At 53.7% G+C, this 18,579-nt stretch overlaps 2 protein-coding genes across 3 annotated transcripts in view; one reads left to right on the forward strand and one right to left on the reverse strand.

Moving 5' to 3' along the window:
• Positions 1–1,969: 1,969 nt before the first annotated feature.
• Positions 1,970–2,424, reverse strand: C9H10orf105 (chromosome 9 C10orf105 homolog). Its single transcript, XM_040606835.1, has one exon. It carries the CDS (start codon positions 2,422–2,424, stop codon positions 2,008–2,010), a length of 417 nt encoding a protein of 138 aa, XP_040462769.1. The 3' UTR covers positions 1,970–2,007.
• A 6,269-nt stretch (positions 2,425–8,693) lies between these two features.
• LOC121093890 (cadherin-23-like) overlaps positions 8,694–18,579 on the forward strand; it is a 42,304-nt gene continuing 32,418 nt past the window's right edge. For both annotated transcript variants that reach the window (XM_040606832.1, XM_040606831.1), the window contains exons 1-10: positions 8,694–8,751; positions 9,123–9,271; positions 10,201–10,336; positions 10,533–10,921; positions 11,014–11,115; positions 12,024–12,026; positions 13,120–13,269; positions 13,922–14,050; positions 14,173–14,301; positions 15,636–15,863. In XM_040606832.1, the coding sequence (XP_040462766.1) occupies positions 9,170–9,271; positions 10,201–10,336; positions 10,533–10,921; positions 11,014–11,115; positions 12,024–12,026; positions 13,120–13,269; positions 13,922–14,050; positions 14,173–14,301; positions 15,636–15,863 (1,368 nt within the window). In that variant the 5' untranslated portion in view covers positions 8,694–8,751; positions 9,123–9,169. The remainder of the gene's footprint in view (positions 8,752–9,122; positions 9,272–10,200; positions 10,337–10,532; positions 10,922–11,013; positions 11,116–12,023; positions 12,027–13,119; positions 13,270–13,921; positions 14,051–14,172; positions 14,302–15,635; positions 15,864–18,579) is intronic.

Genomic DNA, 18,579 nt, shown 5'->3' on the forward strand with positions numbered 1-18,579 from the left:
AACCCTGTTGGCAAGGGCCCTCTGCCTGACTGCCTCCCTGCTTCCTCCCTCCTCCCAGCAGAGAAGGGGCTGAGAGTGGAGATCTGAATGGGGAGGGAGAAGAGTGCGTTCAAAGAGATGCTCTGAGAGGAGGGGGGAAACGAAGGGAGAAAAGCATTTGGACTTTGCTTTCATTTTTGTTCCTCTTTGAGGGACTGGTGGGCAGAGCTGAATGGCTTAGTGAACACCCGAATGAATGTGGGCATTCACGCAGCCTCTGAGTGCTTCCAGCATCCCTTCAAACCCAGGGCTCTTCTGGAGCGGGCACCAAAGACTCTTTGCAGAGGGTCCTGGGAAGGCTGCTTCTGCCTTGAATGCCTCTCCCGGCACGGGGAAAGGGGCAGCTTTGTCCCTGGCTTTCACGGGCAGGGTGAGTCACCAGGAAAGAAGAAAGGAGCCTTTTGCCTCTTGCAACAAAGGTTTGCTGGCAGCCAGGAGCCATGCGTCGTGCTCAGGGTGGCCAGCCCCCACATGTGAGCCCTGTGGCTCCCCATCATCAGTTGTGCCATGGCACGGGATGTGTGATGTCTGTATCACCGTGCCTGTCTCTAGGGTCAGGCATCTACCTGACATTTCTGCACCCAGGGTGGAGGTGTGCAGGGCAGCTGTGCAGGCAGAGAGGAGCCCTGCCACGGGACTCCTAACGCTGAGCCATTTTCTTAAATTGGAAGACTGTGAATGGAGGAAAACCAAGCCTGACATCAAAGAACCTTTTCTTAGAGCATGCTTCCCAAAAGAGGGGAATACCCTTGGAAGTCTGTGGCACAGGAGAGGCGGTATTTGGGGAAAGTTTGTGTTTCACAGAAAAAAATCAGAGGGACATGGAAACGAGCAAATCACTTGGGTTTAGTTTAATTTACACCTTTAGTGTGAACCATTTGTACTGAAGGTCTCCCCCTTCAAATACATCCCCACATCCCTATAGCAACCAGAGAGTGTTTGAAGGTTTCCCCATCCCGTTCTCCAAAAGCCAGGCAGCCCAGGACCAGAGGAGAGCAGGAATGTCCCAGGCAGCCCGGAGAGGTCCTGATGCAGAGGTGCAACCTGCAAGGATCAGAAACCATGTGAAACCCAAAGAGATGGGGTTTGGTGCTCACCGTGGGGCCTCGCTGAGCATGGAGACTTCACCCAAAGGGGTGAAATTGATGGATGAACGTAGTGTGAGCTGCAGACCTGGAAGAATTAAACAGTTTTTTCCTACTGATTCCTTTAAGCACGTCAGCTTACCTGCTGGCTGTTGTACACTTTCCCAGCAGAAACAAGCAGCTCAGCTTTGTGCAGTGCCTTTCCAAGCTGGCAGTGGTTGCGAGCCTCAAAAGGCCTCTTTAATGCATTTACAGACATGTTTACCTGCTCCCGCTGCTTGTTTATTGAAGCAGATTTCCAGCAGACAGCTGTAGCATGTATCCTTCCAAGCACCTACCACAGCAACCCACAGTGCATTGCATGGGGAGGGGGGAGACAGGGACCGAACAGCACTCAGGGGTTCTGAGCCTTCCTCTACCTGCTCAGGAGCACATCATGGGTGGCAGTCTCAGCTAGGGATGGCTTTTTGTGGAGCACGTTTGCCCCAGGATGCTGCTCTTCAAGGCGATATTTGTTACGCTGCCAGGTTGTTCTGCTTTCGCCTAGGCTGTTTGTTCAGGTGCCTTGCAACTTGCACAATGTTTTCCAAAAGAAATTAAGCGGCAATATTTTTTTGGACTGGATGGTGATAGCTCTGTGTGGGTGTAGTTTGGATACCTCCACCTTTCCTGCCAGGAAACCGTAACCTGGAAAGTGTTTGGGAATCTGAAATAGCAAAATCCCCTGACACCTTGCAGCATTGCTGCCTGGAAATGAGCTGCTCAAAGAGGCTCTGCTGGGATGCCTGGGGTACCAGGGGCTGCTTGAGAAGGGAACTGGACCTGAACCAAAAGCTTGGGAAAGAATAGGATTGCAGGGTGAGTTCGTTCCTGCCAAGCAGGATCACATTTTGGTAGACTCCATGATGTCCCAGTCCTGGCTGGCAGGGGAGCTCTTGGGGCAGGCGAGCTGTCTCTGGGACACTGGCCGACTCCTCCTGAAGGTGTTGATGGAGCATCGAAGGGAACCCAGCCGTTTCCAGAGCCTCAGCTGGGGCTCACTGGCATCTGCCGGGTGATGGGGCATGCACTCATGGAGCCCAGAGTGGGACTGGTCCAGTACTGCTGGCTTGCAGAGGGTGACAAAGATGAGGAAGGTTGCCAGGAGGAGGAAGATGCAGACGAGCGCAACGATGACAGGCAGCGGACCTGCCATCTCAAGGGATGCAGGGCTGGGGGGGACCAGCTCAGTGGTAGAAACCAGGAGCCCAAGGAGAGGCGGGGTGGGAGAGGTCCCGTTGCTGGCATCCTCTGTGCTCATATTCCCTGCAGTGCACAAGGTGACACAGTGAAGCAACATGGGTGATCACTTCCTAGAGGCTGGGCAGACAGTCACTGTCTCTAACCTGATGGATTTTTGGCTTGCCTTATGTCCAAGGTCCTCCCAGCTGTGTTTTTTGTGACACAGGGAAACAAGAAGAGTCTGTCTGCTTTGCCAGCAGGCAAAGCGCAGAGCTGGGATTTATAACTGCAAAGTACTGCCCTGAACTGAAGTGCAAAACCATCTGGCAAAGAAATCTAGCACAGGTAGTACTGCGTACATGTGGCACCGTGGCCCTGGTGATGACACCTGTAGGGAACATGCACACATGTTGCATGCAGCTTTTCTGGAAGCAGTAAATAACCATATGCTAGAGAAGGTCCAAAATCGTCCACCCAGGCTGCTGGGGTTTGGTTCTTCTCTGTTCCCCAGAAATGTGGGTTTGTGGAATTGACTGTCATTAGGGTTTTTTTGATTATTCCCTCTCCCCCAAGGAAGATGGATAGTTGGTTGAGCCTCTGCCCAGGTAAGTCCCCATGGAGCTGCAGTATGGCACTAGCACTGCCTTTTTGGTTTTTTTGCAGGGGTGAAGCTTAACGCACTCACCCTGCTTGTGCCAAAATCTTCTTGTGTTAGGCACTTTGCTGACCTGGTTTCAGGTTCAGACACGTCTCAGGTTTCTCAGCCAGTTCTGCAAACAGTGATGCAAACCAGCTTCCCAAAGCCTCATCGACATGAGCTCTCACTGAACACCTGATGGCAGCTGTCCTCTCCTTTCCCCAGTGGGTCATATCCCCGCAGCTCACATCCTCGGAGCAGCTTGCACCCATCATTTTGCTCCCATGCACCCTCCTGCACCTGTTCCTGGCCCTGCATGGGCTGTGTTGCAGGCCAACATCTCCCCAGCTCAGAGATGAGAGCTGGGGAAATATTGCTGTGCCAACCCTCTGCAATGCGACAGCTTGGCTTGGCCCTTGGTGCTCTAACCAGCAGGCTGGAGGTAAAGCTTTATTACACTGACTTTCCTGCAGAGATGTGGGAGTTAGAAATAGTGATGGAGGGCTGTTGTACTGGTCTGTGGTGGGGCAGTCTCTTGGCAAGTACTGATTTGGATCGAGCCAATTTAAAATTAAGATCTTAGGAGGGGAAAGGCAGGGCTGCAGGGACTAGCCAGTCTCTGGGTCTGCTCTTGCAGCCACCACCCCAGAGCCATGCAGGTTTGTGTAGGCAGCAGCCAGATAAACACTGTAAGGCATTCAAAAAAAGACAAGACATCAGTGACATGTCTGTAATTGCTAATTGGAATCTGTGAGACACCCTGGTGGAGACAAGCCCAGTGAGGCAAGCATCACTCACTGTCCAAATTACACACCAGTAAAGAACCTTAAGCAAGCGCTGTGAGAGCTGCAAGGCTGAGTGCTCAGATGTTAAGGAGTCCTTGAACTTGGGTTGTCTGTGCCCCAGCTGTACCCGTGGTATGTGGGTGCATGCTTGTGTAGGTGAGCTCCCAGCTATGGTTTGCCTGGACCCTGCCTCGTCCCGGAGGGGACAGATGGATCCTGCAGGACCTGCACACCTCTCCTTGCAGGCAATGAGCTGAGACACAGAGGGTATAAAGTCAGAGGTTTCCACTGGAGTTGGGTACCAGGTTGGAGGCTCTTGGGAGATGTGATTTATTTCTGGAATACTTTGCATTATCTGGGCTTGAGCTGTGATGCTGGCAGCCTCAGGGCAAGGACTGGATCAGCCTGGTCAGAGCTCGGAGGCTCTGAGGAGATGTGGCTGCTGCCATGGCTCAGAGCCAGGTCTGCGCTCAGAAAATGGGAAATGCAAAAATAAATGGGTTGGCATCTTGAGAAGACTTTAGCTCAGGTGAATCCCTATGCATATTGCAAGCAAGCTCAGGGGTCAGGGCTCTCATCCCCTCCTCCAGAGTGATGTTTTCCCTCTCTTCACCTCAAAAGCATTTCTTTATTGTGCAGCCTCTCCTTGTCTGGCTCAGCCCCTTCCCCTCCAGCTTTGGGAGCAGAGCAGCCCCTGGCAGCTGCCGCTGTCCCAAAGACCCCTCTGCTCCGTGGGCAGGCTGCTCCTGTGCGCTGCTGGGCATGAAAAGCTGCAGGCAAGGCTGCTGCTTGCCGTGCACACCAAAGGCAGCCTGAATCAGGGTTACCACAGCTACCGTAATTCTGGCATTTACTGACCGCATGTGGTTTGGCTTGGTTACCTTATATTGTTCGTTGAAAGCAGCCAGGAGGCATGGGCAATTTCTTCAGGTTGTTTTTTGCTCTGTTGGTGGTGGCTGTAGGGTGTTTTTTTTTAAAATCCAGCTGATTGTGTCCCTTGGAAACCCATCAGAAGGGATCACGCTGATGTTTTCCCAGGCTTTTCCAGCCATGCCCTCTTCTATTGCTTCCTATCCACCCTCTCCTCACACCCAGTTCAGCTGGCAGAACTGCAGGGAAGGTCCAGGCTGCCCCTCACCTGATCTCTAAATCCTACCAGAAAAAGAGCCACTAAAAACATGGGAAATCTTTTCAGAGTGCACACAAGTGGTGACTTTCTTTTAGGGCCAATAACTTTTCAATGTATTAACACAGACAAAGGAGGTTTCCGCCTCACCTCCTACCTGAGACAGAGCTACAGCCGTTTCAGCAGAATTTCAGCAAAAAGCCACTAAAATTGGGATCCTATCAGCAGAAAAGTCAGGGCATAGTAAGAGCAGCACTCCCGTGCCCATGGCGTGCATGGGGGTGAGGGCTTCCCTCCCGCAGGGTTGGAGCTCGGTGCCTTTTCTGGAGCGCAGCAATGGACTAGCCATCCTCAGCATTTTGTACCCACCAGCCAAGCTGCTGCCTGCATCCCTATTCATAGTACCACCGCTTCCCAGCATCACTGTCCCACCCAAGCCCCGTGTTATTAACTCAGGTGGGTTAATAAGAGGCTTGCCCAGCCTGGCAAACCCCCGCAGAAGGGTCAGCCCTGCCTGATCAGCTCTAACTTGAGATGGCCCCACAAGCACTTGGGACCCAGCACTGGGCATGAAGCAGCTGAGATCAGAGAGGAAAAAAAGAAACTGCAAAATGCTCCTGAGGAAGGTGGAAAGGAAGAAATTATTCTTGTGTGTGAGCAGCAGAAAGTGTTATTCTGCCCAGCACGGGGTGCTGCCTGCCTGGCCCAACTGCCTAGTTTGGCAGGAGTTTTTCTATATACTCTTCCTCCCTTTTCTCAAACTCCTGCAAAGAAAAGGCTCCTTTCAGACACTTCTGTGCCCGTAATACAGCTCGGATGAAAGGCAGCTCTCTTTCCCCTCCCTGTCTTGCTTAGCGACGCTTTTCTGGGGCTCCCCAGCTTTTCCCAATGCGCTAAGTCTTTCCACTTGCTTGCAGGAGGAGGAGCTGGATGGTACCAGACACCCGTTTGGCCGACCCGGATAGTTGGGTACTGAAAGCAAAGGGCTGTAGGTGATGCTGTACCCCATCACCCTCGCTGTTAAGCAGCAGCACTGCATTTGCAGGACTTTCCCCTGCTCCTGTCACTGGGACAGGCAAAGCAAAGTGGCAGGGAAGGGAGGACAGATGGCTGACTCCACACCCACCCCAACCTTCGGTCTCCCCTCTCCACCCCTTTTTGCAGCCCTTTCCCCAGGCAGCTGCAGGGCTAAGGGCAGCAGCTCTGAGGCTGGGGGTGGTGGCACATCCCTGCCCTGGCTCGCTCGCCCCGCGGGGTCCGCCTGAGTGGCTGGTGGTGGGTTTGCCGCGGGGATTTGGGCTCCCTACCTCTCACCGGCGGGCTGAGCCCAGGCTCTGCCTCCCGTACGCCTGCCTTGCCGCCTCTCCCACCGCGCTCTGCCGGCTGCCAGCCCCCTCCCTTCTGCAGTGCGAGGGAGGGTGGGAGAGAGACGGCGGCCAGGCTGGGGACAGCTTGAGTGTGCAAAGCCAAGGGGGTCCCTGAGCCCCCTCCTGGGCTTTGCCAGCACGGCTGTGCCCTGCTGGGGCGAGGCGTTTTGCTCCCCGGGATGTTTTTCCCCGGGCTTTGCTGAATGGTACGGTCGGTCGTGGGCTGAGTCTCCCGCGATGGGGAGGGGGCAGCGGGTTGCCGTGCTCCCCCTTTTCCCAGCAGCTTTGTGCCAAGCTGCCTGCTTTTTTCCCATTCTTTTATTCCCTGCTCCTTCCTCCTCCTTTTCTGACCCCTTTCTAGCGGCTGGGGGTGTTTGAAACATGGCCTGCGAAGGGCTGGCTACGCCTGCAGTCTGCTTTCTCTAGCTGCACAAGGTGCCTTGCACTAGCATCAAAAAGAGCTTTTCTCCCACCGCTCGCACTTGAGTGCAATCATTTTCCCAAGTTCGGGACAGTCTGTCAAAGTATTGTGTCTCCTCTGGGACCTCAGTAGGTCAAACCAGCAGCAGCTGAGCTTTTTCTAGGCTGCAGGCTGGCAAGAGCATACATTGGTTTAATGCAAACTACTTTTTTTTAAATAAAAAATAAATACCTGGGCTGACCCTTTTCACCTGGTTTCTGTGCCAGAGCTGCCTGCACCAAATGCTTGTGTTGAGCTGGGAAAAAAGATAGCTAAAGGGGTGTTGGTGGGGTGCAGTTTGCTCATCGTGTTGAAACCCTCCCCATTTGTTTATCTTGAAATGCATTTTCTCAGGCACAGCGGGGCAGAGAATGGCGCAAAAAGCTGTGAAGGTTTTTCTCCCATCCCTTAGGTTTCCCTCCTGTTGCAGCCCTGGTTGCCCCGGCACCGTGTTCCAGCTGACATGATAGCTTTTCCCAGGAGGGAGCCAGTGTCATGCCAAGGCAGCCGGTCTGCCTGGGCATCGCTCGCCTGCTGGTGCGGAGCCCATCCATCACACTGGAGAGGAGGCAGCACAGCTCCTGCCCAGAAATGGCCTCGGGGAGCCCTGAGAGTAGAAGAGGTGTCCTGGGAGGGAGAGCTGTCTTCTGTGAAAGGAAGGTGCTGGGTCCATGGTGAAACATGGAGCAAGGGATGGGGTTGCATCTGGCTGTAAGTAAGACGTGAAGTGGTCTGGGGCAGAGGAGAGCAGCGTGTGTGGCATAGGGGTGGCAAATCCAGGTAGTTTGCAAGTGCAGGGCTCAGCGTTTTCTAAGGTTTCTGCTGACACAGGCTGATTTGGTGGAAGGGAACAAGAGCAGTTCAAGGCATCTCAAAACTGTGTTTCAGAACAGCATCTGTGAGTCCTGCAAGTGTTGTGTGGGGCTGCAGGTGACAGCCAGTCCAGGGCTTTAAAGCTGAGCCCCTATAAATGGCCTTGCTGTTCCAACTGCACATTCGCCCTTTGTAGCATCCCCTCATCTTTTCAGTGCAAGTCTGGGTGCAAACCTCCACCTGCCTGGGAAAAGGAAAACAGCGGGTGATATTTGTAGGGAGAAGATGCAGCAGAAGATGCCTTGCCAGGGGAAGCAGGCAGAGAGTAACCGCTAAGGCGTTCCCTGCATCCTCGCCCCAGTGATTCGCGCAGTTGTGGGAAGCGGTTTCTGCGGAGGGGAGATGCAGCGGCTGGGTGCCAGCTGGGGAGGCAGCCCTGGCCCTGCTGTCCCTCACCGGGTCCTGCTTCCCAGCTGCCGGGCTGCTGGCTGGGGTTTGCGGGGAAAGCACTGCAGTGTTGTTCAGCGACACCAGAGGGGACCCGTGTCTTGGGTTTCCCAGGGCGGACAGCTTAATCGGTATGTGCATGGGCTGTACAGCGCATCGCAGCTAAGGGGTGCTCCCACGCACTGCTCGAGGTCTTGCGAGGACTCAGACCAGCGTCCAGACTACCAGCATGCTCTAGGCTGGTTGCATTCGTGTTTCTTTTGGTTATTTTTACATATGCTGCCACTTGGGTGACTTGACTGATGCCGTGGGCTGCATGCCCACCAGCCGCTAGAGCAGCTCTCCCTGCCCAGTTCAAGCCATCTCTGCAGTCAGGGAGACTGTCCCCATCGGCATCTCCAGTGAGGCAGGCACTGGCATGCGGGGCAGAACCAATGGAGGCACCTCCTGCACTGACACAGTGGTTTCATGGCATGGTCCTCAGGCTCAGCTGCCACCCCAAGCCTACCCAAGAGATAACCTGGCAGCTGAGGGCTCCCAAGCCTGCTATCCCTGCTGTCTGGTGTCGAGGGAAGGGTAACTTATTTCGCTTTGCAGTTCGCTTTGCCCTGGCTCAGATGGAGGAGCAGGATGCCCAACCTTGGCGGGGTGGGAGGACTTGTCACAGTCTGGAAACCTCTGCCCTTCACTGCTTTTCTTTTCTTATGCAGGTGAAAGCCACAGATGCAGATGAAGGCATTAACGGGAGAGTGTGGTACAGGATTGTCAAAGGTAAGTCCATGTGCCCCCTGGGTTTGCACCAGGCTCTGGCCAGCAGTACGCATGGCCTCAGGAGGTTGCACTCTCCATCCTTTTGCACTTCACAACCCACAGAAACATTTTCCCCACCCCTAAGCAAAACTTCAGCATTAGGGTTAATTGCCAGAGGATGATTTGTCACAGATGGAAGCCTAGATGCCGTAGCTCCTGGCTTGACCAGGGCCAAACCCTGTTGTAGCTGAGCCTGATGGAGCTGGAGGTGACAGGGCTTGGGTTTTGCTCAATAGTCATCCTCCAAGATAGCCCCCCAGGGAGGGCTCAGCAAGTCACCCAGGCTGATGCAGTGGCAGTGGGCCGCATCCATCTCGCTTCCCCCCCACCAGGAAACGAGCACAACCACTTCCGCATCAATCCCAGCAGCGGGCTGGTGATGCGAGGCGTGCGGCACCTCGACAGGGAGCAAAACTCCTCTCACATCCTGGAGGTGGAGGCGTACAACACAGAGCACGGACCCATGAGGAGCTCTGTGCGGGTAAGGACCCTGCGGCCGCTGAGGGATGGGCAGCAGGGCAGAGCAGCAGAGGAGATCATGCGAAATGTTGGGGATGCTTCATCGGAGGGCAGTCGTTTCCAGCCCTTTCTGGCATGCAGGAAGTTTGAGAGATCTGGCATGGAAATGCTGATGGAAAGTCTCTGGTGGATGCCTGAGGGTGGAGAAGAGCTTGTTGGGGGGGTGGGGGGAGTGCTGTTTTTTCCTATGACACTTCGGTGCAATGATGAGGCTGCTAAGTGGTGTGGCAGTTGCTGTCAGAGGGAGTCCCGCTCACCTGGTGAGGGACAGCTCTGCTACCAGGAGGAAGAGCTGAGCCTCAGCCTGTTGAAAACTGTTTCTCCCGGCCAGGCATTTATTTAAATCAGCCAGGACACAATGGCAGTAATCTTTAGCAGTGACACACCACCTTCCCAAAGTTCCCACAAACTCAGCCTTCTGGTTAATTCTATTTTTAGACCCACTGGTGGGGTGGGCTCTGGCCAAGTGCGATGTGCCCGCAGCACCAGCAGCAAACAGAAAACCAGGAGGAGAAAGGATGTTCCCTGGGGAAACAGCAGCTCGACCCACTGAACTCTGAGCAAAATTTCCCACCGAGTCATCAGCGTTTCTACATTGAGGGGTCTCTAACAGCAAGGTTTTGAGCAATTAAGGAGGAATTAATATATAGACTGTACCTCCCTCTGGCATGGGAAGGACTGAGTCACTGACCATGGGGCTTGTTTAAATCAATGATGTTAAACTCTGTGTGTTCACTCTCCATCACGTGGTGTTTGTAGTAGAGATAACATTCCTCCTGCACAGCAGATGAGTACCATGAAGGATATATTTTCCCTCACAACTGTAAGCAGCTGGTGAGGGTACAGGAGCCTGCCTGGCTCACCCGTGGTTTCTCCGGGGGGATTTCACAGGTGATCATATATGTGGAAGACGTCAATGATGAGGTGCCGGTGTTCACCCAGCGGCAGTACAACCGCCTGGGGCTGCGGGAGACAGCAGGGATAGGGACTTCGGTGGCAGTTGTCCGGGCCACTGACCGAGACACAGGTAGGCAGCTGGGGGTGAGAAACATCCAGCCAGGGTGGGAAGCGGTGAAATCAGCCATTGCACAGACCCTGGCTTGTCCAGCTTGAAATCCTTATGTGGGATGGGCTCTACTCCATGGTCAGGGTTGGCATCAGTAGTGCCTGCCTCTTTGGGATGCTTAGTCCAACTGGCACCATGGTTCCTGCTCCTGCCCCAGGGAATGGCGGTCTGGTGAACTACAAAATCCTGTCGGGCGCAGAAGGGAAGTTTGAGATTGATGAGAGCACGGGCCTCATCACGACAATTGACTACCTGGACTATGAGACCAAAACCAGTTACCTGATGAATGTCTCTGCCACGGACCAAGCACCTCCCAACAACCAGGGCTTCTGCAGCGTGTATGTCAGCCTGCTGAATGAGCTGGATGAGGCTGTGCAGTTCTCCAACAGCAGCTACGAGGCTGTGATCATGGAGAACATCCCCCTGGGCTCTGAGGTGCTCCGGGTCGAGGCCCACTCCATTGACAACCTCAACCAGATCACCTATAAGTTTGACCCCAACAGCAATCCCCAGGCACTTTCCCTCTTCAAAATCAATGGGATCACTGTAAGTAGCCACAGCATGGTCCCTCCTGTCTTGGTTGTCCACCGTGAACTTCGCTGTTGGTGGCTGGCACAACTGTTGTTCATCCTTGGCAGGGTGTGATCACGGTCAAAGGCCAGGTGGATCGAGAGAAGGGGGATTTCTACACCTTGACAGTGGTGGCCGATGATGGAGGACCAAAGATTGACTCTATGGTGGTGAGTAGCTTTTACCTTCTTCTCCACCATCATCTGTGCAAGCAGAGCTGAGCTCAGGTCACCTCCCTCTTCTGGCACAGGACAGCACGTCCTAGCTGGCCTCTCTGCTCCAGCTGCCAGGGTTTGGAAACCCTGACCTAGGGGAAACCCTGCATTTGCATAAGCATGGGCCAGTGCCTTTTAGCTTCTACATGTCATAGGGTGGGATTTCTCAGAACAAAAAAAATTAAAAAAACACCCCAAACTGTAGAATTTGCAAGGTTACCAAGCTAAAACAGTTTTGAGGGAGGTAAATTTGGGGGGCCTTGAAATACTTTACGGTAGTTGATGTTTAAGAGGGCTATGTTTGGCAGCTGCAAAGGCAGCCGAGCAGGGGGGGTGATTTGCATTTCTCTGCTGGGGCAGGAGGCACGCAGGGTGCGGGGCAAGCCTGATGGGCATGCTGCGGGCAGGGGCCGATTGGCTGGCACTACCCACATTCTGATGGTTTGGGCCAGCTGGAGGAACTGGGCTCTGGGGAGGAGTTTGAAACTGGAAGCTGGCCTGCAGCAATGGGCAGCACTCTGTGTTTTGAGCGTTCTCGTGTTGTGGTGCATCTGTTGCTTCTAAAAAGGATGCTGGATAGCAAAGGTAGCGAGGCTGCAATGTTGCCTGTCCCCCCCCTTGGGTGCCAGCAGCTGTGCTCTCCGCATACAGCTGTGCTCTTGTCTTTGCCAAGCTTATGTAGAAAAAATAAAGGGGTGCACCAACAGCCTCCAAATTGTGGCAGGGGAGGTACCTGCAGACCCCAACGCTGCTATGGTGGGATGCAGGGCTAACCCACTGCCCCTCACATGTGCACCTCTTCATCTCCCACTAACACTTAGTTCTTTGTTTTCTCTGTTTCCCCCTCTGCTCTCCTCCAACAGAAGGTAAGCATGTCCATCATGCCGGCATCATCTTGGGGGCCAGGATCCATCCCGAGTTGCATTATACTGTGGGGAGGGACTGGGGTGGAGGCCTCCAGCCCCATTCCACCAGCACCAGCCTCTGTAACACCCCCCTGGACATGATGCGGCACCTGTGAGCCACCCTGCTGCTGGCAAGCAGAGATCCCAACGCCCTGATCTGGCACTTGGGACGGCAGCTGCTGGATCCGTCGCAGCAGCTGAATGGGCTCTCCCCGCTCCTGGGTCTCTGTAATTCAGCGGCAACAATAACCAAATTGCCCCAAGGCGCACAACTTGCTCCGGGGCTTCCTCCGGGATGTTGTCGCATTCAGCCTGGCCACACCTGGGGACTCCGGGCACCCATAAATAGAGCCCCGGGAACAGAAAGGCTCTTCCTCTCTCATTTCTGTGTCGCGTTGCAGCTCTGTGATTACAAACACGATGAGAACATTTCCTCTGGCTAATTGTAGCCGAGGTAGCCTGGGCCCTGGTTGCCTGCAATGGAGTGCCCCTTTGAGCATCTCCTGCCCAGTCTGGCACTCACCCATGTGTCTTTTCCCAGGAGGCAGCTCAGGTCTCCTCTATGCCCAGCTTGCCCTGGTCTAGTTAAATACACACAGTGCTGTCTTCTTTGTGCCCGTTTAGCTTTAAAGCAAACACTGCCCAACCTCTGGTGCTGTGAGCAAAGATGAAATTGCTGCTTGCGAAAACCTTTGCATGAAAGGGTCACCTTGCAGCAGTGTAAGTTGCTCCATACCCAGATATTTGGAAGATAAAAGAATGGAGGATGCTCCATAGAAAAATCCACCACTTGAGAGCTGCATCACCTCTGCGCTCTTTCTAAGCATCCCTCTTCCTCTTCCTCCTCAGCAGAAAGGGATGTAGCTCCAGCTCCTGGGTTCAAATACCTGCACCCGTTCCCACATGGGATGGACAACACTTATGCTGTTGGCACCTCAGAGGGGTGCAGTGGGTCAAGAGTTTGCTGGGGGTGTCAGCGTGGCTGTTGATGCTGGGTGGGCAGGGGGAACAGCTCCTGCCCATGCCCTGACTGAGCCCCATGCCATGCCCACAGGTCACCATCACAGTCCTGGATGAAAACGACAACAGCCCCCAGTTTGACATCACCTCCGACTCATCTGTAAGCGTGGCGGAGGACAGCGCCATTGGCAAGCGGGTGGCTGTGGTCCTGGCCCGCGACCCAGACGCAGGCAGCAATGGGCAGGTAGGGAAGCCGGCACAGGAGGTTTGGGGCTGCACGTAAAGGTACGGTAGTGTTTCACTGATGCAGAAATGCCTCCAGCAGCATCTTCCCAACGCCTTCCCCTCCGCTCCCCTGCATCCCTACAAAAGCAAACTCTGGTCATTGATGCCAGCAGTTTTGGGGTGTTTGTGCAGCGGGTACCAGCACTCCCCAGTCAAGGCTTGCAGCAGGAGAGTTAAAACACCACCCTTGTGCTGTCTGGGTCACAGAGATCTGTGGGACATGTGTGCAAAGGAGCCAGGCAATCTGAAAACCAGCTGTGTGCCACGGGTAACGGCAGTGAAGCCCTTGGCAGGCTGAGCAGGAAGCTCGCTGACATTTGTTATTTTCCTTACCGTGCAGACAGGCATTAATGAGGCCCCGTCACCCTTCATACCAAAAATCGCTAGTGCTGTAGGAGGGCTGTGGGTGAGACTGGGCTTGGCCCATGGGTGTTTGCGTTGGGGTGGCTGCAATAAGCCAGCACACCCAGGGACCCCAGTACATTGGACCTTTTAAAATGCTCCAAGACCAACCGAGGCATTGCTGGGTTTATAATTGTAGGGTCTCCTGTCTTCTCCTCCTCACAGCATCGTATTGCCTGCCCTGTTCTTCTTTCCCTGTTATTTTCCAGGTGACTTTCTCACTGACATCAGGGAACATTGGCCAGGCTTTCGAGATCCGTACCACCAACAACACCTATGGTGAGGTGTTTGTGGCACGGCCACTGGACCGGGAGCTGCTGGATCACTACACCTTACGGGTAAGCACCAAACCATCCCACTTACCTCCTTGGGCTTCTTGCTGGTTTGAGCATTGAGGCTCTTGTGTTAGGGTTGTGAGCTTAAAAAGAGTGTTGTTTTGAAAATCCATCCCCAACTGCAGATCCAAGCCTCGGATAGTGGTGTGCCTCCCCGGAGGAAGGAGCACACTCTGCGAGTGAACATCCTTGATGTCAATGACAACCCCCCCATCATCGACAGCCCCTTCGGCTACAACGTGAGCGTGAGCGAGGTGAGCACGCAGCCCTGCTCCTCTCCTTCCATCCTCCCAAGGTGAGGTCTGACCACAAAGCAGGTCAGACCTCACCTTGCATGATTTGAGGGTTGATGGCCCCTTGAAAAGCCATCACCCTTAGGCGATTTAAGGGTTGGTGGCCCCTTGCAAACCCCACCTTGGGCAATTTAAGGGTTGGTGGCCCCTTGCAAGCTCTCTTCTGTGACGGCCTCCTACTTTGGGGCTAGGAGAGAGTTCTGCAGGTAACTTAAGCCTATGAGGCTGCAGGGACCAACAGGAAGGAGAAGTGGCTACACACCCCTGGAAATGCCACCAAAGTGACGCAAGAGGCGGCACAGTGCAGAATAGGAATTGCTCTCAGGAAGCAGCTCAGCACGAGCTAGATAATTAAGCAATAAAACACAATCAGGCATGAGAAAAGACAACTTATTTCCTGACAGTTTAATTCCTGGACTGGGGGGGTGTCTCAATTTGATGATGAAAAATGAAATACAAGTAATAGCCAGTGACACTTAGCTGTGAGGAAGTGCTGCTCGTGATTAATAGCTTTGCATTAAAGTTATTGCCCTGTTAGGATTTTCTTATCTATTTAATGCCTGTTCAGAGTGGATTGAAGAACAGAATTTCTGTTTTGATTTCCCCCGTAATGGGACTATCCAAAAATAATTAGCCGAGCTGTGAGTCTATTACACAGCCTTCACCGTTGCACACACAGTGGTTTTTACACTCTTCCAGGCTATGCAAGCCTAGATAGGACCTAATGCGCAGCTTTCTGTGACAGGGAATCAAACTGGTTCATTGCAACAAATGGGAGATGCCATAGCATAAGGAAAAAGAGGTGCAATTTCAGCATGCAGAGGCAGCTGGCTTTGGTGACCTAACAGCAAATGTCGCTTGTTAGTGTTATTCCATTTTGGTTTAAAAGCTAATGTAGAAAATACATTCTATTTCAGATTTTTAAGCCAAAAAGGATCTGAGTGCTTTAGCAAAGGGCAGAGCCTTCCATTGCTAAGCCTGTGGCTGGTTCTCAGATGAGCTATCAGTGGCAGGGCAAGTAGCCTTGGTTAATTTTTTGCATGCAGATGCATCTATTCATAAAATATTGTTTGCAGTAAGCACTGCAAAAAAGGCATCCAGGAGCTGATGGAGGAGGGCAGCCTTCTGTTGGCTGCTGGGTGTTGGGGCAGTGAGTTTGGAGCCTCAAGCACCACAGTGCCTGGAAAAAACCCTCTCTGAGTTAGGATTATGTTACTATGTACTTTATATGTTATGAGGTGCATGTGATTTCTGTTGTGTATCTCTGTTGCTCACCCTGCCATCTCGCCCTGCAGAATGTCGGCGGTGGCACAGCAGTGGCCCAGGTACGTGCCACCGACAGGGACATAGGCCTCAACAGTGTCCTCTCCTACTATATCACCCATGGGAATGAGGACCTGACCTTCCGCATGGACCGCGTCACTGGTGAGATCGCCACCCGGCCCTCCCCACCGGACCGCGAGCGGCAGAGCTTCTACAGCCTGGTGGTCACCGTTGAGGACGAGGGCAACCCCTCCCTGTCGGTGAGCCACCAAGATGTGCTTTTTGTGGGGAAGGTGGAGCTGGGCAGCACTGCAGGAGCAAGCTTAGCACTGAGATGTCAAGCATGGAAAGGGAGAACAGATACAGGGTGTGATATTTTGGTGACCCAGCCATTTGGGTTATGACACAGGGTCCAAATCTGCTGATTTGATTCAGGGCCTCCTTCAGCACCTGATGCTGAAGGACCCTCTCTTGCAGTCGTTTGGGGAGCTGCTGTCTCCCACCCATAAATGCCAAAAATACCAAGAGCATCCCAATGGGCAAGCATGCTGGTGGCTGCAGGTGTTGTCCTGCCTACCGGCTCCTCATGCTCTGCATCTGGAAGGTCTCAGGATGTTGCTCACCTGTCTCAGGGCAAGGGGTGGCTGGAGCAGCAGCTGAACCGTGATTCAGGTCACCATGGACTGATGTGTGTCTGCTCTGGTGCTTGCAAATGAGAAGACCTCCAGTAATTCCTGCTATAGCTGTTGCAGTCCGCACTGTGTGAGATTTGAGCAGCTTGTTAGTCACCTTGCTGCCATCCAGAGTGCCTTACCTGTGGTGAGCAGGTCTGAACATGCTTTTGGGGGCTGATATGAGACCCCATCCATCATCCTTTGGTCTGGGGGGGGTTGCCGCCTTCCTTTGTAGTTATCAGCCTGCAGGAGTGCCCAGCGAGATAACTGCATTTGCTGCGGCCTGGTTTCTCTCCCTTGCACCTCCCCTGCTCCACAGATAACAAGTCCCATTATTTGTGCCTTTAAGGAGGACTCTGGCATGGGAGAGTCAAAAGAAGAAATAATATTTGGGGCGTTTTCCAGCCCAGAGTCCCTCCTAACCCCGTGGCTCTGCGGGGAGGTGAGCAAGTGCCTGTGTGTACAAAGCAAGCCCAAACCATGAGACAAGGAGGCTTGACAGCCTGTGCAACACCCTGCCATCCTTCCTCTCACCCACCTCCACCTGCTATCTCTCTCCATCTCTCTGATCTCCCAGCAGAGCACTCTCTGCAAAGCCCAGCTCTACATTGCGAGGAAACAGATTGCAACCAGCAGTGTAAACTGTGGCTTGCAACTCTCGCTTCAGCCTTTGCACTCTCAGCTCCTCCCTCCCGGGTAGTTCTGCCTGCCTGTGCATCACCATCTTTTTCTTAAGCTGTCCTACTGCTGTGGCTTAAATCTAGGTGCCTCTTCCCCCAAAATGAGAGGAGGCAGCTTCACGTAACTGCAGCACCCAATGTCACTAGCTCCTCCTTGTCCCCATTGCCCCGACACTGTGGGAGCATCGCCGAGGTGAGGAATGCCATGTGCCAAGCCAGCAAATCTCATTGCCATGGCAATCCCCTCTTCCCTTCCGGGTGCTGAAGAGGACAAGTGACACAACTTATTGCTTCACGCTGCCAAAGCAGTGTCCCAGCAGCCTCACTTGTCCTCAGAGTTTCTGCTGCGTGACCACCGTGTCACCAGCACAAGTTATGCCAGCAGCGATGATCAGACTCCTGCCACACTGATGCAAAACAAAGCATCCAGTGACCTGATTCCTGAGCAAAGAGAAGAGTTTTGGCCCTTTCCAGAGCTTGAGGATGCTTAGGTCTTGTGAAATGCTGTTCTGCACATTGCTCGGTGACCGCTGGCTGTGCGCCTGGGTGATGAAATTATGTCTGTGAGGAGTTTGTCACCTACTAGAAACTTTGGTTTCACAAGTAAGTCTAGGCTGATGCAATGATGCACGAAACGAGGTTATTGTTTGTAATTTGTATGTCCCTTCACGTGCTTTAAGATTTGGCCTTCTGGGTATGGGAGAGGCAGAGGAGACAGAGCTGGGAGAGGACTTGGAAGACCCATGGTGATCTGTGATACCCAGGTCAGCAAGGGTGCCTTGAATACTGGCTGTCCTCTTGGGAGCTGGAAGTGCAGGGGCAAAAGGGTAAAACGCTAGTGATAAAAGGAAAGCATTTACCCCAGAAACCGTTGCAGGAAAGAAAACCTTCACAAGCTGGTGAGCTACAGCTGGAAGGTCTTCTTGTCCTTGCATGAGAATTGCAGGAGTCACCCCCAAGCTCTTTCCAACCCTGGTGCAAGCCTGCAGCTGCACCTCCCCAAGGGCTGGCCGTGCTCTGGAGTCTTTGGGACGCTTCCCGCAGCAGAAGGAAGGATGTCTGCCCAAGGGAGCTGCAGCACCCACATGCCCCAGAGCAGGGCTCCTCCTGGCACCCGCAGACCCTGGCGCCGGTGGCTGCAGTGAGGCAGGGCGCATTGACAAAGCTGCTCCTCACCGCCCAGATGCCTATCTCACAGCCTCCCCCAGCCGGGGCTGCTTCAGCCGCTGCAGTTTCTGTTCCTGTCCACCCACTCTGAAACAAGAGTTCAGGTGAAGTGCCACGGCTCCTTGCTCACTCTCCTCATGAGCGAAGCCCTGAGTGCTGATGCAGTGGAAAACAGCCAGCAGCAGGGTGCAGCTCCACCTGTGATCTCAAGCCAGGAGCACCTGTAAGAGCTGGTAGGAGCTGGCAAGATCCATGAGGGTGTGAGCATCTTGCTGGGTCACCTTTACCATAAGCATCCTGCCTAAAGGTGCAGCACCGTGCCATCTTCTCCACCAGTGGTGGGGGCCAAGGTGGGGTGCAGGCAGCCAGCGTGCCAGGGCTTCTGCTCCAGCATGTGTGGAAGGCTGGGTATCCATTGCCTTTTTCCCCTAAAGGTCATTAGTTTCCCTTTTGAC

This window comes from Falco naumanni, chromosome 9 (genome assembly GCF_017639655.2).
Source record: "Falco naumanni isolate bFalNau1 chromosome 9, bFalNau1.pat, whole genome shotgun sequence".
NCBI lineage: Eukaryota > Metazoa > Chordata > Aves > Falconiformes > Falconidae > Falco > Falco naumanni.